Source organism: Triturus cristatus, chromosome 7 (genome assembly GCF_964204655.1).
Source record: "Triturus cristatus chromosome 7, aTriCri1.1, whole genome shotgun sequence".
Classification (NCBI taxonomy): Eukaryota; Metazoa; Chordata; class Amphibia; order Caudata; family Salamandridae; genus Triturus; species Triturus cristatus.
The window spans coordinates 1,662,865,725-1,662,890,870 of NC_140590.1; the positions used below are offsets into that span (position 1 = coordinate 1,662,865,725).

Here is a 25,146-nt window from a genome sequence, read left to right on the forward strand (position 1 = left end):
AACAGAATGTAGAAAGTCCATACTTGTGAAGAATCGATTCAGAGAACCCTACTCTCTGAATCTAAAAACCAAGCTCCTTGTTCATACAAAACCTCTTAAACTTGTTTAGGCGCTTAAGACTGGGTACGTTTTATTTTCCATCCAGTATCAAAACTAAATGTGTTTAACCAAGCTTTGTGTTCTTAGTTTTTGTTTTGTTTAGTTTTTTTTTTTTTTTACAAAAACTACCACAATATTGTCCTCTTTTCCAAAAACAATCTTAAAAAAAGAAATTGATGTATAAAAAAGAAATACATTTTCTGATCTTTGTCCAGATGAAGATTTGCAAGCCCCCATTGTATTCTACTGTGTTCCACCCATAAGTATTGTGCCCCACAGCAGCTAAGGATGAGATCAGGAATGCATTGTGTTGTGAGTGGACGCGTGTAATGGGAGCTTGTGGGAACCCCCAGATGCTCTGAGTAAAGGCCACCGAGGAACAAGCTTGTTGAATCCAGACCGAGGAAACTTAAAGCCCCATACAGCATAGCGAGTCATAAAATCAAGCCTGAATGAGATACTTTTGGACTTATTAGGCATCTTGTCTTGCCTCTTATATATTCACAGTGAGTCGAAGGTGGAAGGGCAGAAGCAGCGTCATTCTTCAGGTGGCAACTCTAGCGGTACAGACATGGTTCTTGGATTGGAAGGTGTCGAACTTGGAGCTGATGGGAAGGTACAGAGTTGAACATTTGGAAAGCTATGATTGCCTGGAAAGTAAACTGCCTACCCCTACCTTATAATTTTGTAATTATTTGACCTGTTGAAATTGCCCAACCGCCGTGCTTTTTTTCTAGATAGTGCAAAGTTGGTGAGTAAACTCCTGTTTTTCAGTGCAATGCATGCTTTGCTTGACATCTTGGAATAAACAGCTGGCCACTCCATCAGAAGTGTAGTGCATACATTTTCTTTTCAACTAGTGCTCTGAAGACTACAGAACTTTGCCAGGACAGCTCTAGCTCATGGAGACCTTTTGACGTTCAAGGACTTTGTTGAATGAAAGCAACCAGTAAGGCCTCTTTTTCTAGTCTGGTGAATATGCTCTGTTTGAACAGCGAGGCATTTGGAACAGGGGTGGTTTTCGAGCCATCATGCTCCAATCCCAGCAATAATGGAGTTGTTTTTGAGCTGCATGTAGGCACAACAGAGTGCTTGAGCTCAAAGGCTGTAAATATAGGGTTGCCACGAGAGGCAATCTCTGCCTGCTGCCGGGCTCTCTGCCAAGGTGTCCATGAGGACCACAGTGTGCTTGCTCTCTGGGTGGTGGATAAGCCAGACCTTGTTCTAGATACACATTCCAGTACATGGAACTGATACTTATCTAGGCATCCCGGGCACTCTTTCAGCACCACAGCACTGTTCCTCCGGTTCAGTGCAAAGAGAACGGCATGTTCAACCCTTGTGTTCTGGCTTCGAACCCTGCCTGTGGGGCACAACTGCAGGAAATCACAAATTGATGTGCAGCCATGACGGGTTATGTTTGCAGCAGCCGAGCTGTACTCCCAAACCGCTAGGGTCTCATTTTTGGAGTTTACCTTGTTTCTGCATCTACCTTGCTGGGAGGTCAACCACTTGCCCAAGATAGAACTGGACACAGTTGCAATGGGACAGATACTACTGGAGCTGATCTCGCCAAACAAAGCTGGGGACAAAGATAAATCATGGACTCTTATGAGAGACTGAGAGAGACTGAGAGAGACTGAGAGAGACTGAGAGAGACTGAGAGAGACTGAGAGAGACTGAGAGAGACTGAGAGAGACTGAGAGAGACTGAGAGAGACTGAGAGAGACTGAGAGAGACTGAGACAGACTGAGCTTGTTTAACACAGGTGTCCCAAGGCCACATTACTGTTGCAATCCAGACTGGATAGTCTGGGAAACTCTCTGTAGTAGATTGACTCCAGTGAAGGAGAGAAGTTGAAACTTACTGCAAGTGGTAGGGTTTAGAGACTCCGAACCAATCTGCAACAAATTTGTTACTTCAATGTCGAGTCAGTGATTTACTTTATAGATATAAAGACTTTAATCACATGTAAGTACATTTGTATGCTTTAAAAATAAGTTACACATTGTGCCAGATGGTCCTAGCCTCTTCTACATCCAGCATACAATTTCAAACGTCTTTTGGCACTGCAATGGATTTCTGTTTAACATCGCCTTTGTTATTCTTTGAGAAATGCTTCTGAATGCCTTGTAAGCTAAGGACCTTTTGAATAATATCTGATTGATTGACTGGAGACCATCAAGCTGAGAAATGGTCCAAGTCATTCAGATTTGTAGGTACAGCCTTTTTCAGTGCAAAGGCTCAAACCCAAAAATCCACCACCTCAGACAACAAAGTGCCCACCCCTCAACGTCTGGAGTGCTCCCAGTCATATTCTTGGTGACCTGATGGCCCCGCATGGGGATACAGTACCCTGTCCACTAGAGTTCAGAGTTTGGTTAAGAGCTCATCTGTACTCTATATTTGAGGAGTACAGAAGGTAAAATAGTGGGCAAGCTCTCACTGTAACTTCTTTGGGTGCTTTTGGGGGCACTTTGTTTGTTTTTTGGAAGCTCCTCCTAGCAGATGCAGTTGACCTGCTCATACAGGCAGGTAGGGACCAACCCCCTGCCAGGACAAGCAGTGTGGTGCATGTACAGGCCTCTGAATTGTAGGGCAAGTCTGAAGTGAGACCGTTAACCAGATGAGTACTGGTTGAATGACACCAATGTTTGCCCTCATTTGGTAACCCAGGAGGACAGATGGAGCTAGTAGGAGTGTCTCCGCTTGTTAAACTTCCTAGAGGTACTTCACTTTTGTGTGCCGATTTTGCAGGTTCCTTGCCCATGTGCGCACAGTGATCAGTTTAAGCTGGTTCAGGTGGGATGTGCATTGCACTTCCATCTAGAGAGATGTTGGCAGGAAAGACTGCCACAACACAGAAATATTGGGAGGTTGGGGAAACCTGCACTTAGTGCCCTGGTTTTAGGGATGGAGGGGACAGGAGACACGATGAAGGACAAAGCCTGTGTGGGAGGAGAGGAGATCTGATGAAGGGTAAAGACGCCAGTTCTGGGCATTGAACAGACCTTTTACAGGGATGTGGAATTTAATAAAATATATACTTGTCCAAGGGACATGTTGCTCCATGAATCTACTTTTTATAAATAAAAATCCACTTGTCCCATTGGTGCCATGTAGTGCGGTGACAAATTATGGCAGTAATCTAATTTTATAAGAGCTCTGATAATAGCCACTCTGATTATGCGAGGGTTCATACTATAGTAGGGTTTGAATATTAGCAATTCCCCTTTTTTTGGCCACCTTTCCACAGATCTGTATTCTGGAGCTGGAGGTAGCGGCAAGCAATAGCTCCAGCGTGGAATGCCTTTGAGTCTGTGCAAACGAACTAACTTGCATGTTTTGTGAGTTTTCACCAGCTCTTCTCTAATCTTTTTCCATACTGAAAAAGATTGGAAATTTACTCCTGACAAGGGCAGAAGTAAAACGTCTACCAGGGTTGGGGAAAAATGGTTGGAGGGCAAGTGAGCTTGTAAACTGTCCAAGGATTTTGACATGAGCAAATCTACAGATGCATATTTGCTCGTGCTAAGATGCAGTTCACAAATCCTTTTCTAGAATTTTATTTTCTTGCTCTAATTCTGTAAATTCTTGTGATTTCATTAAAGCTGTAAATCTGCACCAATGGAAGGACATATACCAGTGGTGCGGTTTTATGGCTTTCTTTAAGAGTTGGGCTTTTAATTGGGTCTGGCATTAACCAAGACCATTTGTTTTTATTACAATTCTATCTCGGTTTCTATTAGCTTGCTTCACTGAGAGTGATCACATTCTCCTCTTTCACAAGGAGCATATAGGCACACATTATTTGTGTTCAGTGCTGGGGACTACTGTGACAATGTCTCCCTTTTTGACACCAAAACATATTTTCACCTTTTGCCAATGTTTGTTATAACGGTGAAGGCCTGCCAGCTCACACTACAATAAAGTTTTACAGAAAACAAGTCAAAACTAGACACCCATTGACCAAACCAAATGGCTGATCACCAATGCCAGACCTAATGGCTTTGCAAATGCTTATTTATTTTCATGTTTACAATCTGGTTATACTGATTTTTTTTTTCCATTATAAATATTTTTGGGGGAAATACTAGCATGCATCAACACATTTTTGTTAATAAAGCTTCAAAAAAATGGTACCTAAAATTTCACAGTAGGTCAGCAGACTTTTTTTTTTTTTTTACTTGTTGCACTTTTTGTGAATGTTGGAAAGTGGGTTATTGGTAGGGGCAAATGTAGGTCTGCCACTGGCAATAAGGCCACAAACACATAATAGAACCCAGCATAGGTCTTGGAAAATTATTCCTATGCTCAACCCATGGTAACGTGGCTGCGAGCAGACAGGCTTAACTTCAAAGACCGGTATGTAAAGCATTCATAAACACAATTTCAGTAAATAATTAAGACACAACACAAAATAAAAATCCAACGCTAATTTATAAAAATATGTAATATTTTTATCTTTTAAATGACACCAAAACGAAAAAAATCCACTGTACGGAACCAGAGATATGAATTTTTAAAGATTAGTCACTTTCTAGTGCTTAGAAACCAACAGTGCCCCTTTTAGTCATTTCGTTTTCACTGACAGGGACACACCTTTAGAAACGGTTCTGGAGAATGTCTCACCACTGTGCAGCCTTCTCCAGCAGGCTGGGTCCAGTTAGAACTCCTTCCTGAAGTTCTGCTTGCGGGTCCCAAAGTATCCAACACACAGTCCAAGGTTCTGGAATCTCCAAGAGGGTCCTTGAAAATGTGAAACTTCAATTCCGCACTCCACTTGAACACAACCCTTTCAAATCCACTGGTACTCCAGGCTGGGGATTCTTTGAGGGGATGTCCAGGTGAGCTCTGTTAACCTGTAGCTTGCAGGGAGTCTACTTCTTAGTCCTTTGGTAGCAAGGTAATCCACAGGGCTACAGTTTTCAGATGGTGCAGTTTTCAGAGGTCAGGCCTTAGAAGTCTTTGCACAGCAGAACTTCGCAGCAGGGCACGTCTTGCTTCAGTAAGTTTCAAGCAGCATATCTGGAGGGCTCTGCCCCTCTCAGATACTTTTTCAAAATTCTCTGGGTCAAGTCACAGGTCACCTCTGACCAATGAAAGCAGGGTAACTCCTCATAGTGATGACCACATCCTGCAGATTGAGGCATTTTGCTGTCCCAGAGTGCATCATTCTTCCAAATCCATAATGGCTGATTTTCCAGCAAGGAGGTAAGAGCTGGCTAAACACACCCCCTGGGATGGCTTATTTCCATGGACTCTCCCCCTACCATCTGCGCATACCTTCCTTAAGCCTAGCCCTGACTCCTGGTCAAGAGTGTCAGAGTGAAACTGAAACCCAGGCCTCCCCTCTGCCTTTGAAGAGCATAGTTTACGACTCCACCTCCTGGCCTGGCATACCTATAGACCAGCACACTGCCCTCCCAGCAGAGTGGCCCTTTATCACCTCTTCAAAGCAGCCTGGCTAATCCACTTAACTCTGACCAATCAGGGCAAACCACAGGAAGGCTGAATTTGGACTTGCAAACAAGAAAGTCTTATAACTTCTTGTATGTACACTTTAGGAGAAATTCAACAATATAATATTGTTATATTTACTACTACCATTCTGGGAAGTCTTTGAATGGTCCGGCTAGTCCTCTCCTATCAATATTTATTAATCTTTAACTTCCTACCATGTTAACCTATGGGCCATGGGGTTTGCAATGGGGAAAATGACTTGGGTCAGTTTTCTAGCACCAGGGCTTATAAAAACATATTTTATAAGTATTTCCCTAATTTCTACAGGACCCTCACCCCCTGTGCAACTAGGGGAGACTTTAGGGGTTCTGAATCTGTAGAAATATTGCAGATTCTCCTTTTACTGTGTTTCTAGTATCAAAGTCGAATTTGACCAGCAATTTATTGTTTCAAAGCAGTCCTGGCACCCAGTGCTGCTTTTAAACTGACCTCAGGCTTCAGCACTGCACACATGCTAGTGCAGAAAAAGCTACTGGCCTCTAAACTGCCATACCCCAGGGTTCTGGGGACTTCTAGGTAGTTTCAATCCCCTGCCCTATTATATAATAGGGGCTTATGGGGTAGGTCATGCCAATTACAGGGGTACCCCACCATACCCTAGTGTATGTTGGGTGTTTTAACTATATTCTAATGTGTTCCTTTCAGCTTGGCACTGGCCCTGGGCCTGGTTAGGCAGAGCCCAGGGTCAGTCAGAGTCAGTTACCACCAGTTCCAGTCAGCAAAAAGTTGGGGGGTGCCCAGGGCACAGGATGACTTTACAACAGTGAACATTTTATTTTGAAAGCAGAGAATCATAAATCTTGCTTTCAAACTTCTGCAAATATTTGTATCTAATCCGAGAACGTTCTCGGAGCATGGTGCATAGTCTCATATTGTTAAACTTTGCCAACGTGTGCACACATTTCTATACTGGAACCACTGTCAGTAGTGCAGTCCAAGCTTACAATTCTCTAGAGCACTCACCCTAATAATACAGGCTTAGCATTAATGAACCATTGATACAATTTTGAACAGCGTTAACATATGGACACAAATATTACCTGAACTGCAGACTATGCCCTTCTCTGATCCATAATGTGGTACCGTAAACTGGCAGCCAAAGGGTTTGTGCTGCAAGGGGGTTGGGTCTACTTGTCCCAGGGACAAATTAAACATGAAAATATTTTGTTCTTGATCCCAAACAATATGTCCTGGGCGACTGGCTATACGCTAGACGCCATTGTCACAACCATCACCGGCTACATTCTCTGGTATTAGAGTGCAGTAGTAACTGCCACTCAAAACAGTACACTTTCAGTGACCAAATAGCATTAGAGCTCAGCTTTGATGACTACAAAAACAACAAAGAGCGCCTCCAGTGAGGTTGTAGGCTTGTTAAACTCTCCGCTGAAAAACAAACTGGGCTGGCCAGAACTGTAGAAGGACAGGGTGTGGCACAGCTTCACAAAGTTTCCCAACTAGACATACACCCCAACTCTTTGGAGGACATATTTTATTACCCTACTTCATCATTTCACTAAGCTTACTTTGCCTGTTAAGTCTTACTAGGAGAAATCCTCAGATTTCTCTGTCCACATCTCCGGTGACAAATGTTTCCTTGGAGGGCCTTAAAGTCTCCATCCCAATTACATCCTTCTCCATGAGAGTTAACCTGAGTTCTCTTTTGAGCCTGTGGTTTTCTAGTCCTCTGCATAGTTCCTTGAAAACTTGTTTCCTAATAGCTCTTAGCTCAGCGATTGAAGTCAGTGAGATGCAGGCATTGTTCTCTAAAGCATACATATTTTCTACAGAATGAAGGTGACTTTAAGAACACATCAATATTTCCATCTAAAGCTAGTTTTGGATTCTTATGCACACCAAACCGTCTCTCTACCCACTTTCTTTCTGAATCTATTTTCCACCGCAGAGACGAATAGTTTTTAATCAGGCTCTGCTTCTGCTGGTATGACAACATCTAGACAATCCATAGCTAGGTATTAGCGTTCACTATCAAAAGACTTTATGGTGGGGCTAATACCGATTACATAATAGGAAATGGAGCTACTAGAGTCCTTCTAATGGATATTCTGCACTTGCCGTGCTTTGACTGGATTCTAGCACCCAAGTGTGAAAAACAATGTGCGGAATGCTTGAACTAGTCTGTTGCTGGTAATTATTCCAGGCAACCTTTCAGTCTACTTTTTGCTCACTGCAGAAGTTACATGTGGCATAGTAGTTGTAGCTGGACTGCCCTTTTTGTGACAAGACTAGACCGATCTACTTATCAACTGGATTGCATCCCACAGTAATTGCCCCAGGAAGAGACCAACTCTGGCATTTCCTATAAGGCACCCAAGTGGGCCAAGCATCCCGGCATAATCTTTTTGGTTATATTTTCCCTTATGCGTTCTCTCACTAAGCTTACTTCTGCTTGCTGTTCTCCCAAATGTTTATGGATATTAACGAAGATTGCTTTCAGGTAAAGGAAATGTCACTATCTGAAAGAAACACGTTAGTTAGATTCCTCACCTTAGAATATCCCCAGGCGTCAGACTGGATCCGGAAGATTTTTCGTCAGCAATACCCCTTGCACGTTGCTAGGCGTCGTCTGCGGCTCCGCGTCCGTCGTCGGCGTCGTGCGCCGGAATGACGTCGTCAGAGTACTTAGACGCCACCCTCGCGCGCTGACGTCAGTTCTTTTTTTCCGCGCCAGTAAGCGCAGATCCGGGAGAGCTACCCCTTTAGTCAATTTTTGACTAACTTTTTTGACTCTTTTTGGTCAATTCTCGACTCTGGTGCCGGTAGGATGCCTGGTTTCAAGGCCTGCGACGACTGTCACCGACTGATGTCGGTGACCGATCATCACCGCCGGTGCCTGTACTGCTTGGGCCTCGACCACGACGTGGTGTCGTGCTCCGACTGTATGGCCCTGACCTCGAAAGCTAGGCGGGAGCGGTCCCACAAGCTTCTCGAGCTTCGCCACTCGGCTCCGCGTCGCTCTCGATCCCGGTCCAGGAGGAGGTCCAAGGATCGGTCGCGGAGCCGCACTCTACATCGTCACTCGTCTGGCTCGAAGTCTTCGGGTAAGTCGAGGCACTCCAAGAAGTCCAAGAAGTGACACCGCTCTTCGGACTCCCCTCGCCGGTCGCGTGACTCGGCCGAGGATCCGGGTGGTTCCACCCCCGCAGCCTGGGCCCCCGTCGACGCCGGTCGACCTCGTTACGCCTCCTCCGCCGACACCGATACCACCCCCGACGCCGGCTCCGGTCGACGTCGATCCCCGGTTCAGCCCCTGTCCAGTGCCAATGCGCCGACGCCGCATCCGACGCCGCTAGAGACACATATTGTCTATCGACCGGCTCCGATCATTCCTCCTGTTTACCAGGAATCGGATGACGGGGGCGACTGGGAGGGGTCTGATGACCCTATGGCCCTTCAGAGCCAACTTGCACAGGACTGGGCAGATGAACTGGGGGAGGCCAGTGGGTTGGATACCTCACCAGACACTGGATTCATCTCTCCTCCGACTGTGGCTTCGGAGGAGGGTGCAGCCTTTTCTATGGTGCTGCGCAAGGCGGCCGAAGCCCTTGGGCTTGAGCTGCCTGCCGTGGCTGTGAGGACTAACATCCTCACTGAGGTGCTTCAGTCTGCCGCATGCTCCACTGAGCCTCTGCTGCCATTCAATGAGGCCCTCACTGACGTTCTGCAGGGCACCTGGTCCAAGCCCTCCATAGTCCCTCCTGTGGATAGGAACGTTGCCAGGCGCCACCGCCCTGCTCCGGGCGACCCCAGTTTTCTGTCCCAACACCCCACCCGAGAGTCTGGTTATCCAGGCCTCTACCTCCCAATCCTCCTTCCCGTCTGCTCCTCCGGACCGGGATTCCAAGAGACTGGAACAGTTTGGTAAGAAGCTGTTCTCTTCGCTCAGTTTGGGCCTGCGGTCTTTAAACACCGCCTGTCTCTTGGACCGTTATTCCCACTCTCTGTGGGATGCGGTGGAGGACGTGCTCCCACTGTGCCCGGAGGAGGCCCAGGCGCGGCTTTCCTCGGCCCTGGCCGATGGGAGAGATGCAGCGCGCCATGCAATCCGATGTGGGCTTGACACTACGGACTTGCTGGGTAGGGCGATTTCTACCACGGTGGCACTTCGACGTCACGCCTGGCTGCGGTCCACGTCCTTTTCAGGGGATGTCCAGAGCACCCTCATGGACATGCCTTTTGATGGCGCTCGCCTTTTTGGTGAGAAAGCGGACAGTGCGCTGGCTCGCTTCAAGGACTCCCGGGCTACGGCCACATCCTTGGGCCTCTCGGCCCCGCGGCCACAAACTTCCGCTTTTCGCTCCTTTCGTGGCCAAGGAAGGGGCACCTCCTCACGTCTGCCTAGCCACCGGCCGCAGAACCAACCTGCACGCGGTCGCGGACGTGGTTGCCGCCGAGGCGGTACTGGAGGACGACGCGGTCAGTCCACATCCACCCCGGCAGCATCCGCCTCAAAGTCTTCCTAGTCCGAGCTTTCAGGCCCATTCCACGCCAGTGGGCGGCAGAGTTCGCCATCACCTGCTCCACTGGCGGTCCATCACATCGGACAGGTGGGTGCTGCAAATCGTCCGAAGGGGCTACTCCCTCCCCTTCGAGACGACCCCTCCAGCCATGCCACCGCAGCACCACCGTATCTCGGGGGATCATTTGAATCTTCTCCATGAGGAAGTTTCGGTCCTCTTGGCCAAGGGGGCCGTCGAGCGCGTTCCGACCCCAGAAGTAGGTCGTGGTTGTTATTCCCACTACTTTCTGGTTCCCAAGAAGGGCAAAGGGGGGCCTACGCCCTATCTTAGACCTCCGGAACGTCAATGCCTTCCTCCGGAAGGAAAGGTTCAAAATGTTAACTTTGGCTCAGGTTCTAGCTGCCCTCGACCCTGGAGACTGGATGGTAGCGTTGGACTTGCAGGACGCATATTTCCACATCCCCGTCCTGCCGGCCCACCGGCGTTACCTGCGGTTCACGGTGGGTCAGGAGCACCTTCAGTTCACCGTGCTCCCCTTCGGCCTTACCAGTGCCCCTCGGGTGTTCACGAAAGTGATGGCGGTGGTCGCAGCTCATCTGCGCAGATCAGGGGTTCCAGTCTTCCCCTATCTCGACGACTGGTTGTTGAAGGCGGGCTCGCCCCAGACAGTCGTCTCCCACCTCCAGACTACGGCGGATCTCCTGCATTTGCAGGGGTTTTCCATCAACGTGCCGAAGTCACACCTGAGCCCCTCCTCAGAAGCTCCTTTTCATCGGAGCGGTTCTCGATTCGGCGCAGTTCCGGGTTCATCCACCGGAACAGCGGGTCCGGGATATACAGGCCCTGATTCCCATCTTTCGGCCTCTATCCTGGGTTTCGGTCAGGCTAGTGTTGCGGCTTCTGGGGCTGATGGCCTCCTGCATACTACTACTGCATCACGCCAGGCGGCGCATGCGGGCTCTGCAGTGGGACCTGAAGTTTCAGTGGGCCCAGCATCACGGCAACCTGTCCGACCTTGTCTTGATCTCGGAGGGCACTGCACAGCAGTTGCAGTGGTGGCTCACGGACCGCGATTGGGTCACGGGCAAGAGCCTCTCCCTACCCCTACCGGAGCATGTCGTAGTGACGGATGCGTCCCTCCTGGGATGGGGTGGCCATATGGGAGAGGCGGAGATCAGAGGCCTCTGGTGTCCGGCGGAGTCTCGCCTCCACATCAACTTGTTGGAGCTGAGAGCGATCCGACTTGCACTGAAAGCCTTCCTTCCCTCTGTCCGGGGAAGTGTCGTGCAGGTGTTCACAGACAACACCACCGCCATGTGGTATTGCAACAAACAGGGCGGGGTGGGGTCGTGGACCCTTTGTCAGGAGGCTCTGCGCCTCTGGACATGGCTGGAACACCAGGGCATCACCCTGGTGGTTCAACATCTGGCGGGCTCTCTGAACGCCAGAGCAGACGAACTCAGCCGCCGGTGCATGATGGATCACGAATGGCGTCTGAACACCGAGGTGGCGCAAGGTCTCTTTCAGCAGTGGGGAGAGCCTTGGTTAGATCTATTCGCCACCGGCGAGAACGCGCAATGTCAGCAGTTCTGCGCGTTGGAATTTCCAAGGCGGCACTCGCTCGGCGACGCTTTTCGTCGTGAGTGGAGTTGCGGTCTGTTGTCTGTTGTACGCCTTTCCGCCTATACCACTTCTGCCCAGAGTGCTGAAGAAGATCAAGCGCGACCGGGCCCAAGTCATCTTGGTGGCTCCGGATTGGGCACGAAGGTACTGGTATCCCGAGCTACTCAGTATGTTGACCGATCCTCCGATACGTCTGCCCCTTCGGGAGGATCTTCTGTCGCAGCAGCAGGGGACGGTCCTCCACCCGAACCTGTCCAGCCTCCACCTCCATGCGTGGAGATTGAGCGGCGGCAGTTGATGCCATTTGACTTGCCTCCTGAAGTCTGTGATATCATTCTGGCAGCCAGGCGTCCCTCCACAAAGACGGTATACGCCTGCCGGTGGAACAAATTTGTGGCATGGTGCACAGCAAAGGCTGTGGTTCCCCTTTCCGCCCCTCTTTCTGAGGTTCTCCTCTTTCTTCTTTCTTTGGCCCGGCAGGGCTCTGCCCTGGGCACCTTGAAAGGTTATCTTGCTGCTCTCTCTGCCTTCTTACGGCTTCCAGATCAGCCCTCTCTTTTCAAGTCCCCTGTAGTGTCACGCTTTCTTAAAGGCATTACTCACACGTTCCCTCCTGTCCCTTTCGTAATGCCTCAGTGGGACTTGAATCTTGTCTTGACATTCCTGATGTGCGCTCCCTTTGAGCCTCTTCACAATTGTCCTCTTCGTCTTCTAACTCTTAAGACTGCTTTCCTGGTAGCCATCACCTCGGCTAGACTGGTGAGTGAGCTCCAGGCTCTATCGTCCAAGCCTCCTTTTCTATCTGTTCATCCGGACAAGGTTGTCCTTCGGCCTCGTCCTTCCTTTCTACTGAAGGTGGTGACCCCCTTTCATCTTGGGCAATCTGTCACCTTGCCCACCTTCTTTCCGCATCCTTCCAAAGAGGAAGAGCGGCTCCACCGTCTGGACCCAAAACGTGCGCTCTCATTTTATATGGACCGCACTAAACAGTTCCGGGTGGACGACCATCGTTTCGTTGGCTACGTGGGTGCAAAGAAGGGAAAAGCTGTACACAAACGAACCATCTCCCGGTGGGTCATTTTGTGTATAAAAATCTGTTATTCCTTGGCAAAAAAGGAACCGCCTGTTGGGCTGCGCGCCCATTCTACTCGGGCCACAGCGGCTACTACTGCTTTGGGACGGGGGGGGCCCTTGGCAGGACATCTGTCAGGCGGCAACGTGGGCTTCGCTGCACACGTTTGCCAGGCATTATTGCCTGGACAGCCAAGTCCGGAGGGATGGCTTCTTTGGCCGTTCTGTCCTCCAGGACTTTCTGGTGTGATCTTGGTTCGCAGACCCACCACCGGGGTTGGTATTGCTTGGGTATCTATTCTAAGGTGAGGAATCTAACTAACGTGTTTCTTTCAGATGAACAAGTTACTTACCTTCGGTAACGATGTATCTGTAAGAAACATTAGTTAGTTAGATTCCTCACAGACCCACCCATCCTCCCCGTTCTGCGAACTGACATATAGGGTTAAGGCTATCCCTTTCAGGGCCCTAGAATTTTTTGGCACCGGTGTCGGTATCTTGCATGGCTCTGCGTTCCTGGCGCGGAAGGCTATGTACAAGAAATGACGTCAGCGCGCGAGGGTGGCGTGTAAGTACTCCGAAGACGTCATTCCGGCGCACGACGCCGACGACGGACGCGGAGCCGCAGACCACGCCTAGTGACGCGCAAGGGATATTGCTGACGAAAAATCTTCCGGATCCAGTCTGACGCCTGGGGATATTCTAAGGTGAGGAATCTAACTAATGTTTCTTACAGATACATCGTTACCGAAGGTAAGTAACTTGTTCTGTAATCTCTATTTCCATTTATGGAATTCTTCATTGAGTCAATTGCCCCTTACATGCACCAACCCCTCGGTGGATACTGTTGTACTCGACAAAAATAAGAAACCACTCAAACTGCTGCCATAAAGAGCACTGTGGATTTGTTGTGAAGCTTCTGGCTTTCTTAAAATTGTGATGTTCACTTTCCTTTCTCCCCCTTGGATGTAAAATCTGCCAAAGAAACGTGTCTTGCATGATGAACTTGGTAGGATGTATCAGGGAGCGACCTTTAAGAGTAACCACTTCAAAACTCTGATGGGTTCTTTAATGGGGCACCCGGGAAGTTTGTTCCCCTCACTGCAGCAAGATAGATGAAGCATAAAGCACAAGGGAACAAAGAAGGTCTGACTCTTGTAGTCGCAACTATAGGAAGAGGCGTGGCGGCAGGAGGGTATTGGTTTAGTCGCAACTATAGGAAGAGGCGTGGTGGCAGGAGGGGATCGGTTTAGTCGCAACTATGGGAAGAGGCATGGTGGCAGGAGGGAATTGCTTCTGGCACACTCTAAATGTCTTAATGGTACTCACATTTTCATGAATAGAAGGCTTTACAATTGAACACCCGACTGTAAAAGATTGGAAGAAAATTGTCTGACAAAATATTTAATTATTTTTCTCTTTTCCCTCAGGTGGTTTCTTATGCTCGGTTCTTGCATCCAACAAATGCCCTCGTTAGTCAGAAAACAGAACCTTTGACAACAGTGAACCATAATCGAAGTAGTGTGGTGGACTCTTCAAAACGTAACTTTAGCACGCCAAGATTTAGTGCTGTCTCTCCGGGAGCCGAGCTTGGTAAGGGACCACTCTCAAAAACTAGGTTTTTGCAAGGTATAAATGTGCTAGACTGATCTATCTGCTATATGTTTTCCGTTAATGTTTTTTATACCTGTGTTTTACTGACGCATGGCCAACTCCTCTTGCAGTATGTCACACAACAACATGCCATACCATCTCATGGTTTCCTTAATGTAAAATATTTACATTAAGTATGATTAACCAGTGTAATATCATTAGATTTATGCTGATCACAATTCATGCATCCTAGTCTCTCAAGCTGTTTCTCAGTAAAGAGTCCTAAAATAGGCATGACAAAAGGTGCTCCAGTGCAGGCAAATATGGATAATATTGTAGAGCCATACAGTCTACTTAAGAGGTTGAACCATGGTCTAGAAATCTTACTGTATATCTCGGATCCCCTCAGAAGCTGCTAGGTAACTGTTTTATATATTGGTAGATGTTGAAGACTACTTGTCTGATGTGTATTAGTTGAGCCCGGGTAGACTTGTAATTGGGCTAAGCTTTCCAGACCTTAACTTTGGGGAAGCTCTTATCGGATGTAGCCCTTCCCCCGCATTCCTTATGTTCATTTGGATTAAGCTCCTCAACTGGCATGTTGCGGTATTCCTTTCGACCTCAAAACGACTCTTTGACCAAGATGTACATTGTATCGTTCGATGCAAATATCAGATTAGTGTTGAAACGCAGCTCCCGATGGCCATGAGTGCATATATTCTTGTTGAAAAGCCTTTGTTCTTCTCCTTTCCCCCCTAGTGGCGGCTGACTGCTTCTAAAAGTGGTGAGGCGATCAGGCGGACTCTTCGTGGATGCCCTTAGGAGCAACCCGAAAGCTCTCAGTCATGGTCCATTATAAACCGTGTTTATAACGGGCCACAATTAAAAGCTCTAAAATTGAGGCAAAAGGCAGTGCGAGTTTCTCATACTACCTGGCAGTGTGTAAAACAAAATAAAACAATATATTAAATAAAAAATAAAATAATTGCCTACTCCTTTCTGGAACCGCATTCCATCGCTAAGAGGCAGCAAGGGGTCTCTGAGCCAAGCCCTCTAACCAGTATAGGCTCTGCTCTCATGCTGTTAACCAATATGAGCCAAGTGCCTGGATTGGTTGGAGTGGACTGGAGCAATCTTCCTACAGGCACTGGAGGCCTGTGCCTGCTCTCCACCCAAATGCATAAGACAGCTCGGGTTGCAGGATTTAAAGTGTGCATGTAAGACTGGCCAATGCAAGACAGCTGGCCAATGTGACATACGCACTTTAAAAGTGCACCACCACTCCTCCTTCCCTGCTGCCCGTCAGTTGTAATGTCCCCACTCCAACACTTGCTGCAGTGAAAAACAAAATGGTAATAAAATCATTTTATTACCACTTTATTTTCAGGTTTGCTGCATTGGCAGCAGGGTGGGCGACACTGCTTAACCCTAATGGAGGCACCTCTGCTGTTCATCCTACTTTCTTACACAGACCTTTGGCGTGCAAACTCTACCACTGAGCTTATACCTTATTCACTCCTCACTTTATACACTGCACTTGGACAGATTTGGTACAAGGTTCACAACTCTGCTTTGGCTGTTCACCTCATACGTAAGTGATGGTGTATGCCTGGTACAAGCTGTACAATTTGGCTGTAGATCTGTAACTCTTCCCTAAGTGGCCTGGTTATGATTTGCCATCATAAGACCTCCATTCATAGTCCGACATCCCACATACAGAGAGATCATTTGTCCCTATGAACACTTAACAGAGAATCATTATCTGAAATCCTAAATAACAACTTCTAGCTTCAACTTTCATACAAATAGGAAATTTTCTTAAAGATAAATGTGCTTGTGTGCTGATGTTTTATTCAAACCTATTTTTTTTTCATTGTATTACTTTCCCTGGTACGCTTTTTGATAATCACCAGTTTTAGGGCAAGTGAATGTCCTGCAAAGGTTGTGAACGTCCAAGAAACTCAATCAGAAAATGTCAAATAATGCAGTTATGTTATGCATATTTCTAGAGCGCACTATCACCTGGAGGGTATCCCAAGTCAGCTCTTCAGCTTCTTGCGGAAATCAAGAAGTGAGGAGGAGGGGCTTATGTGTACCGCAGGTCAATTCACGATTTAGGAGCGATGTAGGAGAAGGCTCGACAGTTCTGGTTTTCTAGGATTTATGCAAGTAAGAGTCCAGAAGAACAGAGGTTTCTGGAAGGTTTGTGAAAGGAGATGCGATTGAGTGCCAGTGGTATGCAGTGCCTTGAAAGTGTAGGCAAGGAGTTTGATTTGTGCTAGTTTGAGGATGGGGAGCCAGCAGAGCTTTTTCAGATATGGTGTGATGTGAGTGCCACGTGGGAGGTTGAGTGATTCTGGCTACTGAGTTCTAGATGGACTGCAGTCTTCTGGTGTTTTTTTGTGTGTTTTTTTTTTGTGGTGTTGATCCTGGGATAGATCCTGGTGTTCCTGTAGTCCAGCTTGCTTGTGACGAGGGCATGCATGACACTTTTCTGGGTGCTTTTTGGGATCCATTTGATAGTCTTCCTCAGCATCTTCAGGCTATGGAAGCATGAGGCGGAGGACAACGTTGACTTGGGCGATCATGTTTGCGGTTGATAATGGGTCCTAAGGTTCTTGCCATGGGTGTTGGGAGTGGGCGATGGTCCTATCACTGCTGGTCACCTGGTGGAGCCACATGGTGAAGTGCTCTTCCGGGAGATCTCCATTTAGGTCTTGTCACTGTTCAGCTTTAGACAATTGGTCTTCATCCAGTGGGTGATTACAGTCATGCAGGCATTGAACTTGATCCAGGTACTGGGTGTTTGTCCGTGAGGAAGAGAACAAGTTGGGTGTCATCGGCGTACATGTTCATTCTTTGCTGGAAAGTCAAAGTATAGGAGACTGTTCAGTTTGTCAGAAAGTGCCATTTAAGAGAATGAGAAGCAGCAGGGTATTTAACTTAAAACCAAGATTGAGATTCTTCTTGGATTTGTCCAACACCGATTTCGAGGCATCATACCTGTTTCGTATTGACTAACTAGCTGTCCATGACTTTGATGCTAAAGAAAGATCACCTGGCCTCAGAGCTTGAGGAAGAGTTTCAAACCTTCTCGGACTTTCTGCCACCAATGAGCCTACCAACTGATATGCAGACTCATCTGCAGTGATAGCAGGGGCACCAGCTCCCAAAGACCTGGGAAGACAGAACACCAAAACCTCAGCAGTTTGATTATCAAAAAAACTGAATGAAGAAATGAAGAGAACACTTTGGCAATTTGAAAGGAAGAGGCAAAATCCATTAACTAATACCCTGGCTGCACTGAGACTAACAAAAAAACTATAAACAACACCTCTTCGAAACCAATTTCACATTTATCAAAAAAGAAGTTGACTGATCACACTGATTCTCAGCTCATCACTCTACAGAACTGCGCTTGATTCGAGCTGACATTTGTAAACTGTTTATCACCTCCAACCTTGAGCACAAGTGGTCCCCACACTTAACGCACGCCCAGACAAACAACTCCCCAACCACCACTCTGACACCATCCCTGCTTACCCAGGGATCTCTCACTCCCGCTGGAGATCCACACCCAACCCTAACCACTCCTCTTGACCTAAAGGGTTAGTTAGATAGCTATCACGTGACGATCTACTCTTCTATGGACATTCTAGTCCCCCTGCCCCCAACCCCACCACCCAGCCATGCCATCATTAGACTAGACCGCTCAGGCGGCGATGAAGATCAGAACAACCAGATTTTCCTTGGTGATTTCAATATTGACTGTAACAATTCCAGTGACCCTCTCGTTAAGTTTCAAGTTTTTCCTCCAGGATCTCAACCTTATCCCAGCCGCAGTAGACTGACCCACTCCAAAGGAGCCACTGCGGACCTAATCATTGCAAAGGAGAATACCATTCAACTTTTTCTCCTCTGTGATTGGACTGACCACCACTGCATCACCTTCTTCATCAAGGAAAAAGGCAACCACTTCTAAAGGCCAACCAACAAAAGCCAAGCACTGGGTCAGAGACACCTACAGTATAAACTCTCACACTACATTGACTCTTGATAATGCCATCCTGCTCCGCCATCCTCATGAATGACATCCACAACATCACTGATCACTACTTCACCTCCATGTCCAAGATATGGATGCCCTTGCCTCCAAACAACTAAAACGTATCCCATCTAAAAGCTCCAATCCTTGGTTTAACTCTAACCTCAACGAAGAATGCCGACAACTCTGACTCTCAGAAAGAGCAAGGAGACATACCTCCTCCCTGGCCAATCTCAAACTCCTACAATAGACGCATCAGGAACTCCAAAGCAACTTTCATCCAAAATCATTTGGATACTGCAAATAATCAACCAAAAAAACTGTTCGAAATTATCAAAAACTGATCGACCCGCAAAAGCAATCCCACCTCCTCATTTAATACAGCACTGCCTAACGGTGAAGCCTTTGCCTCCATGTTTGCTGAGCAAATCACCAACATCATCAAGAAGGCTATCAAACTTCTGCCATGCCCCTACTCCCTTCCCTGAAATTACCCCACCATCTCATCCAAAAATAATGCCTCCTGATCTAGCTTCAAAACCCTCAATGAAATTGGCCCCTGAAATCTATTATCCCCCCTGAAACTCTCCAACCACTTCAACAATCCCCTACCCCCCAAATTTATAAACGAGTCCATTCACCTCCGACTCCCATTATGGACTAGGGCGATACCTCACTCCCCCAAGGCTCCTTACGCACACTCAACCAGAACTAATCCTTCCTCCTAATCCAATTGGACCTGTCAGCAGCCTTTGACACTATCAACCATGCTACCCTTCTAAACCTTCAAGAGCACAAGATGGGCCTCTTGGGCACTGTGCTGAAATGGTTCTTCTCTTTTCAACACAACAGATCTCAGCGCTTCATAATCAACCATACTCTTCCCGATCAATTTCCATTGACGCTGGGTGTCCCCCAAGGCTGTTTTCTTTCTCCCCGACACTGTTTAACGTATATATGGAGCTCCTCGCTGTGATTCTCGATCACTCCCACATCTCCTACCACATGTATGCCAACAACACCCAACTCTACATAAAAATCAGCTCCCCCCAAGGACATCTATATCCTCTACAACACCGTGACTAAAACGCAACATTAGCTGATGCTCAACCGCCTTACACTCAATGGCCTTAAAACTAAATTCTTACTGATCACACCACCTCTGACATCAAAGACTAGTTCCCCCGTCTCACTGCCCTTAACTGTACCCTACACATCATTGACTCTGCTATATCCTTTGAAATAACTTGGACAAAGACCTCTCCATACAAGAACACATCAGCGCCATCACTAGAGGAGCTAACCATCAGCTGTATATTCTCAAGATACTAAAACCTTTACTCACCGCGGATCACCTCCCTACTGCAGTTCTTGCGCTTGTGTTATCAAAATTAGACAACTGTAGTTTTACACTGGAGCAATCTCCCAAAACCTCACTTGCACCATTGAAAGCTAAACTGAATGCACTAGCCAGGCTCGTCACTAGATTTTTAAAAAAGTGATCGTATCACCCGACCATCAGTCATTGAAATGGCTACCCTATGAGGCAAGGATTCATCTCAAAATTTCTTATATGACACACAAAACGCTACATAACACTATCCCCTCCTACCTTTCCCAGAAACTGACCTTGTTGGGTGGAAACAGATCTTCAAGAAGCACTTCTTAAGCCACAAAAATTCAAGGAAAAAAACATTCAAACGATCCTTGTTCGGTATGGCCCCTAAAATTTGATACTCCCTCCCAATCGAGATCTGATGCAACTCATACACACCCACCTTCAGGAAGGAAGGAAATATTTTCTCTCCAGCAAATTCCTCTCGCATTGAGGACTGTCCTCCGGCTCACCCTGATCGACTCCTCCCCCCTATTTGTTTGCTGCCTCCTTCCAATCTCGAATATACTTGGGTCGGGACTTATGCTAGACTATGTGCTCCTACCTCTCTATTTACCATATGTGCAATTATATTTTTCTTTATTCACTCATCTGTATTTTTACATAGCTTATTTTTATGTTTATCTATATCTCCCCTGTTATATCCCATATTTTGCACTCTACTTGTAAAGAGCTCTGTCACCTGGCAAGGGTCTTGTTTGTGCTATGTAATACTCAAAACCTTCTAGATAGTAAGAAGTACCTTGACGCTGCCAACTACAACAATCCCCAATGCTTCAATATAAAAATGTGAAAATGTTTCCAAATTCTCAGGGAGAAAAGAAGAAAATACAGAAGGCTTCCTGCAAAACCCACCCAGTGATCATGACAAATGTAACCCAACCAGGAAATCTGAACAAGAATGTAATTCTTTTTAAGCAATAGAACTGTTAACCATCATCACTAAACCAGGCCATCATTCCACTTCTGGAAAACGGAACGCAGACTTTGTGCCGCATCATTCTTGCCAATGGACCTTTCGCCACCGGCACTGCAGTACCTAAGTAAACGGCTCCATTTCTTGGTGGGGAAATATCATCTGTTGGCAGAGTATGAAAGGGAGCAGGGATATTGGGGAGGGGAATGGTGGTAGGCGCACCCCAAAATCAATTCTGGACAAACACCAGAGTCGAGAGTGAGTGGGTCTTTGCCCCGCAGTGAAATAGCCGCAGATCCATTCCTCCCTCAATTCTTAAGGGAATCAAATGATCAACAGCTCCAATTTGGAGGCGCATCAACAACTCCTCGCTAATCCAAAGAATTGTCCCCAACTCATTCAAAAGTCATTCCGTTGAAAAAGAAACCCCAAAACCTAAATAACTTTCAGCCTGTTACAAGCCAACCTTTCCTACCTAATATGTAAGAAGGCTATATCTTAACTTTGCTTAAGAACTTACTAAAGGAAAACAACCTTCCAGGCCTGCGCCCCTGAGCCCAGTTCAAGATAAAAAGAGACACACTAAAGCTATCAATCACATCTTTCACCGTTTTGCCAGGGAGGGTAGAATATCATGAATCTTATCTTCCTAGATATGTCAGCAGCATACACCACATTGAACTGATTGCCTCCTGACAATCCGCAGGGATAGGATGGGCATTAAAGCGTAGTGTTCAAATAGTTAACTTAATTTTTGGAAAATGCAATCCAACATATCGAAGTATAACCGTTTCTCCAACAAAACAACTCTGTGCCAAGGCATTCCTCAAGACTCCGTAAGATCACACTCTGTTAAACATTTACATGAAACAATTTGCCACTGTGAGTGCTATAGTGTCACTGCTAGGCAGCCATTGTAGGCCTTTATGGCAATCTCCTGAACTATCACTACTTTCCTAACCAGGGACTAGACTGAGCACCTATTTGAGTTGGCAAGGCAAGATCATCTATATATTTGTTTCAACCATCTTATTATCCCCGCTAAAGATGTGGTGGGTTTATCTACTAGGGAATACTAAGACTAATATTTAGATGCAACTTTCTTCATGCTTGCATCTGTAAGGCCTAAATAAAGTTTGATGCCCAGCATAAGTTGCAAAAGTATTTTTTTCACTGAAAACTTTACTCTGATACTCTGCTTCTCTGGACTCAGAAGTACAAAGATTAAGAAACTTCCATCAACACAAAGGTTTGGCACTCATATGCAGCCCTTCTCTGTTACTTGTGTGGGCGATACAGAGTCCCAATTGAGCCACACAGCGCCACCTGTCGAGAGGCAGGAGCATTGCTGTAAAATTAAGAATCTGCAGTAAGAGTATCCACTAGAAAGTGTTACCAAAAGTAGGTAACCTGTTCTTCCCTTGCTGTTTTTAATAAACATTTTGTTGCGTGAAACCACAGTTTTCAAGGTAACAGTCCCAATATACACATGCAATATGAAAACTATTACTTCTGTCATTCGTAGTTCTTTTTTTCATCCTTTTTGATCTCTTCTGTATTTGTTATGCAAGGAAACGATGCTGGAGAGGTGACTGAATATGATCCCAACCTCTTGGACGATCCCCAGTGGCCCTTCGGAAAGCATAAACGTGTTCTCATCTTCGCTTCATACATGGTAATAACATACTTTTAAGTATATCTCTGGGTATGGTGGGTGGAAGTGGAGGTGAACGGAGGGCTAGTAAATATGTTACGAGTAGGTAGAATTGTTTTGACAACTTTAATACTTTGAGTCCCCCATCTGATCACCAATTATTCCACCAAAGTTGCTTTTCATGTCCATGAATAGGATGTGCTTAACATCCCGTTATATGGAAACGTGGTCACCAGGTTTTCACATTCACAGAATTGAAAATAAGTGTTTAACCCATGTGCAAAGAAAATAATGTTTCCACACTTTTAGTACTTTGGTTATTTAAAATGTTTCTCTTTCAATTAGACCACTGTAATAGAATATGTGAAGCCATCCGAGCTGAAGAAGAACATGAATGAGACTTTCAAGGAGAAGTTCCCTCATATCAAGCTGACCCTGAGCAAAATTAGAAGGTACATGCCAGAGCCTATTTAGACACATATTCTGTCTATTCACCTGTGAGTTTTCCTTGTACGTGATCCAAAGCGAGCTTGCCCCTTTGTGAAAAGATGACTGCTCAGCTTATGGGCAGCGCTGCGAAAATGCTAGTAAATTCCAATACCATGATCCTCACTCTGTTCTAATCACAAATTGCTGCAATTTGATCACTCACCCCTAGTAAACAGTTGCAGGATTCTTAGGCATTTTGCAAGCTGTCTGCTCTCATCCTGGCTCATTTAGTGTCTGAATATTGTGCCGATTGCGTAGTTTGCATAGTACACCATAAAGACTAAACTAGTGTCAGAGGCACAAAAGGATTAATATACTCAGATTTGTTTTCAGACCTTTCTGGGGATTGCCTTGAGTGGAACTCATGTATTGGGTCCTCAAAACTAGAATTGTCTTCTACCAAAGACAGGATTGTTTTTTTTCCTGAATGTTGGTCCCTGTGTAAAAGCATAAGGAGAGCAACCCGGCCAAAAGAACTCCACTTATGCAGTTCCACAAGGCTGGGCAGAAGAAGACCTATTAGGAAAGTCAACAACAGACTAATTACAACCAGGTCTTGTTTTCTATATGTTCTGTGTCACCTTCCCTTTTGTGGCACCTGCACCTTTGGACAGGGCCAGTGATGCATATTATAGTTTTATGTTCCAAGACCAATCAAATACAAGTCTCTAGACCAGAACCTGTAGATCTTGAGTGCGAATCCTGCATGTTTTCAGCCATTCGCAAAAAGAGAATCTCCTCCTGTGAAAGAGCAGTTGAATGGCCTCTCTAGGAAAAATATTTGCCCAACAGCTGGCGCTGTTACAAATTCTGAAGACATTCTTCCTAGGGATCGTTGGGAGGATTTTTCAGTGGCCTGAAAACAGTGAAAGATCTCCTCCAATCATGGGATGACCTCTGCAAAAGACTTGACAGGGTCGTTACCTTATGGAGTGGCCCTGTTCTTGCTCCTTACCCCCAGAAAAGGAAGCATATTTCATTCTCCGGAAACTTAGATTGTATGACTCATTCAGCTAATGAAATCTGTGAATGAAAAATTTTAAGTGGAATAAAGAAGGGAAGAGGGAGTTTTCCATGACCATAATTGAAGTTGAGATGCTTTTTGTTCTATGTTTCAAAAACCTTGCTACAACAGAACCAGCATAATCAACAAACACCAGAGGTCAGCATTCGACCAACAAAGGTAGAAACACGGAGCGACAGAGCAAATGACTGGGGCATTAAAAGGCCGTAGCAACCACCAGATGATGCCTCATCCATTTGCTGCACAAGGGGAAGAAGCCTAACCAACTACCTTCCAGAAACACAATGTTAACAAAAGACACATGGTTGCTAAATACTGTTCTGTTTGACCATAAATAGGACACATGGTCCTGCCCATGGTTGCAGGAGGTAAGTCTTTTAAAACGGTAATGGGTGGGTTAAAGTTTCTAAAACTACTAAACAGGCGTATAGTCATGTTATTTTTGGTTAGAAGAAATTGTTCAAGGCAATTCTCTTGGCCTTTATTAAATCCGAAGGCTGCAAGCAAGTCGAAAAAATATGAGCAATGCAAGGTTCTGGTTCTTCATCAAATGTCCACCATTTACAGTGGAAGGATCTGGATTGCTCTTGCAGATATGAAGATTCCTACATCTGTTTCACCACTATCTGGAAGTACTGGCTCATTTTTCCCTTCAATAGCAATAGGTGTAAGAAAGTGCCCTCTTTTGGCATGGTTGCCCCCACTTTTTGCCAAACTGCTGATGTACTTTGAGTGTGCCCTGTGTTCCTGCCAAACAGGTACCCAGGGCCTATGTTCTTTCCCTAAACTCCATTAAAAACAAAACCCAATTGGCACTCTATGGCCACAGGTCCGCACCTGGTAAATGGTACCACAGGTACCCAGGGCACTGTGACCAGAGAAGGCCTCGAAGGGCTGCAGCACTTATTGTGCCACCCTTAGAGGCTCCTGCCCCTTTACACACACAACACACACACACTGCCTTTGCAGGCTGCGTGTTTTGGTGCAGAACAAAGTGAAGAGTTGACATGGCACACATCCCTGTGTGCGCCATGCCTACAACCCACTGCCCTGGCATAGATCAGCCACCGCTCTAGCTGGGTGCACTATACCAGTGGTGAGGGTACAGGTGCATGAGCCCTGTACCCCTACAGTGTCCAAGCCAATTCTTAGACCTTGTAAGAGCAGTAATTGTAGGAAAGTGGCTCTATATATACTGTTCTCAAATAGGTACAGTGTGTATAGAGTCCACA

At 46.4% G+C, this 25,146-nt stretch overlaps 1 protein-coding gene across 2 annotated transcripts in view; it reads left to right on the forward strand.

The window, feature by feature from the left end:
• CABLES2 (Cdk5 and Abl enzyme substrate 2) overlaps positions 1 to 25,146 on the forward strand; it is a 145,257-nt gene that overhangs the window by 94,730 nt on the left and 25,381 nt on the right. For both annotated transcript variants that reach the window (XM_085619754.1, XM_085619755.1), the window contains 4 exons: positions 607 to 715; positions 14,228 to 14,390; positions 22,319 to 22,422; positions 22,747 to 22,853. In XM_085619754.1, the coding sequence (XP_085475880.1) occupies positions 607 to 715; positions 14,228 to 14,390; positions 22,319 to 22,422; positions 22,747 to 22,853 (483 nt within the window). The remainder of the gene's footprint in view (positions 1 to 606; positions 716 to 14,227; positions 14,391 to 22,318; positions 22,423 to 22,746; positions 22,854 to 25,146) is intronic.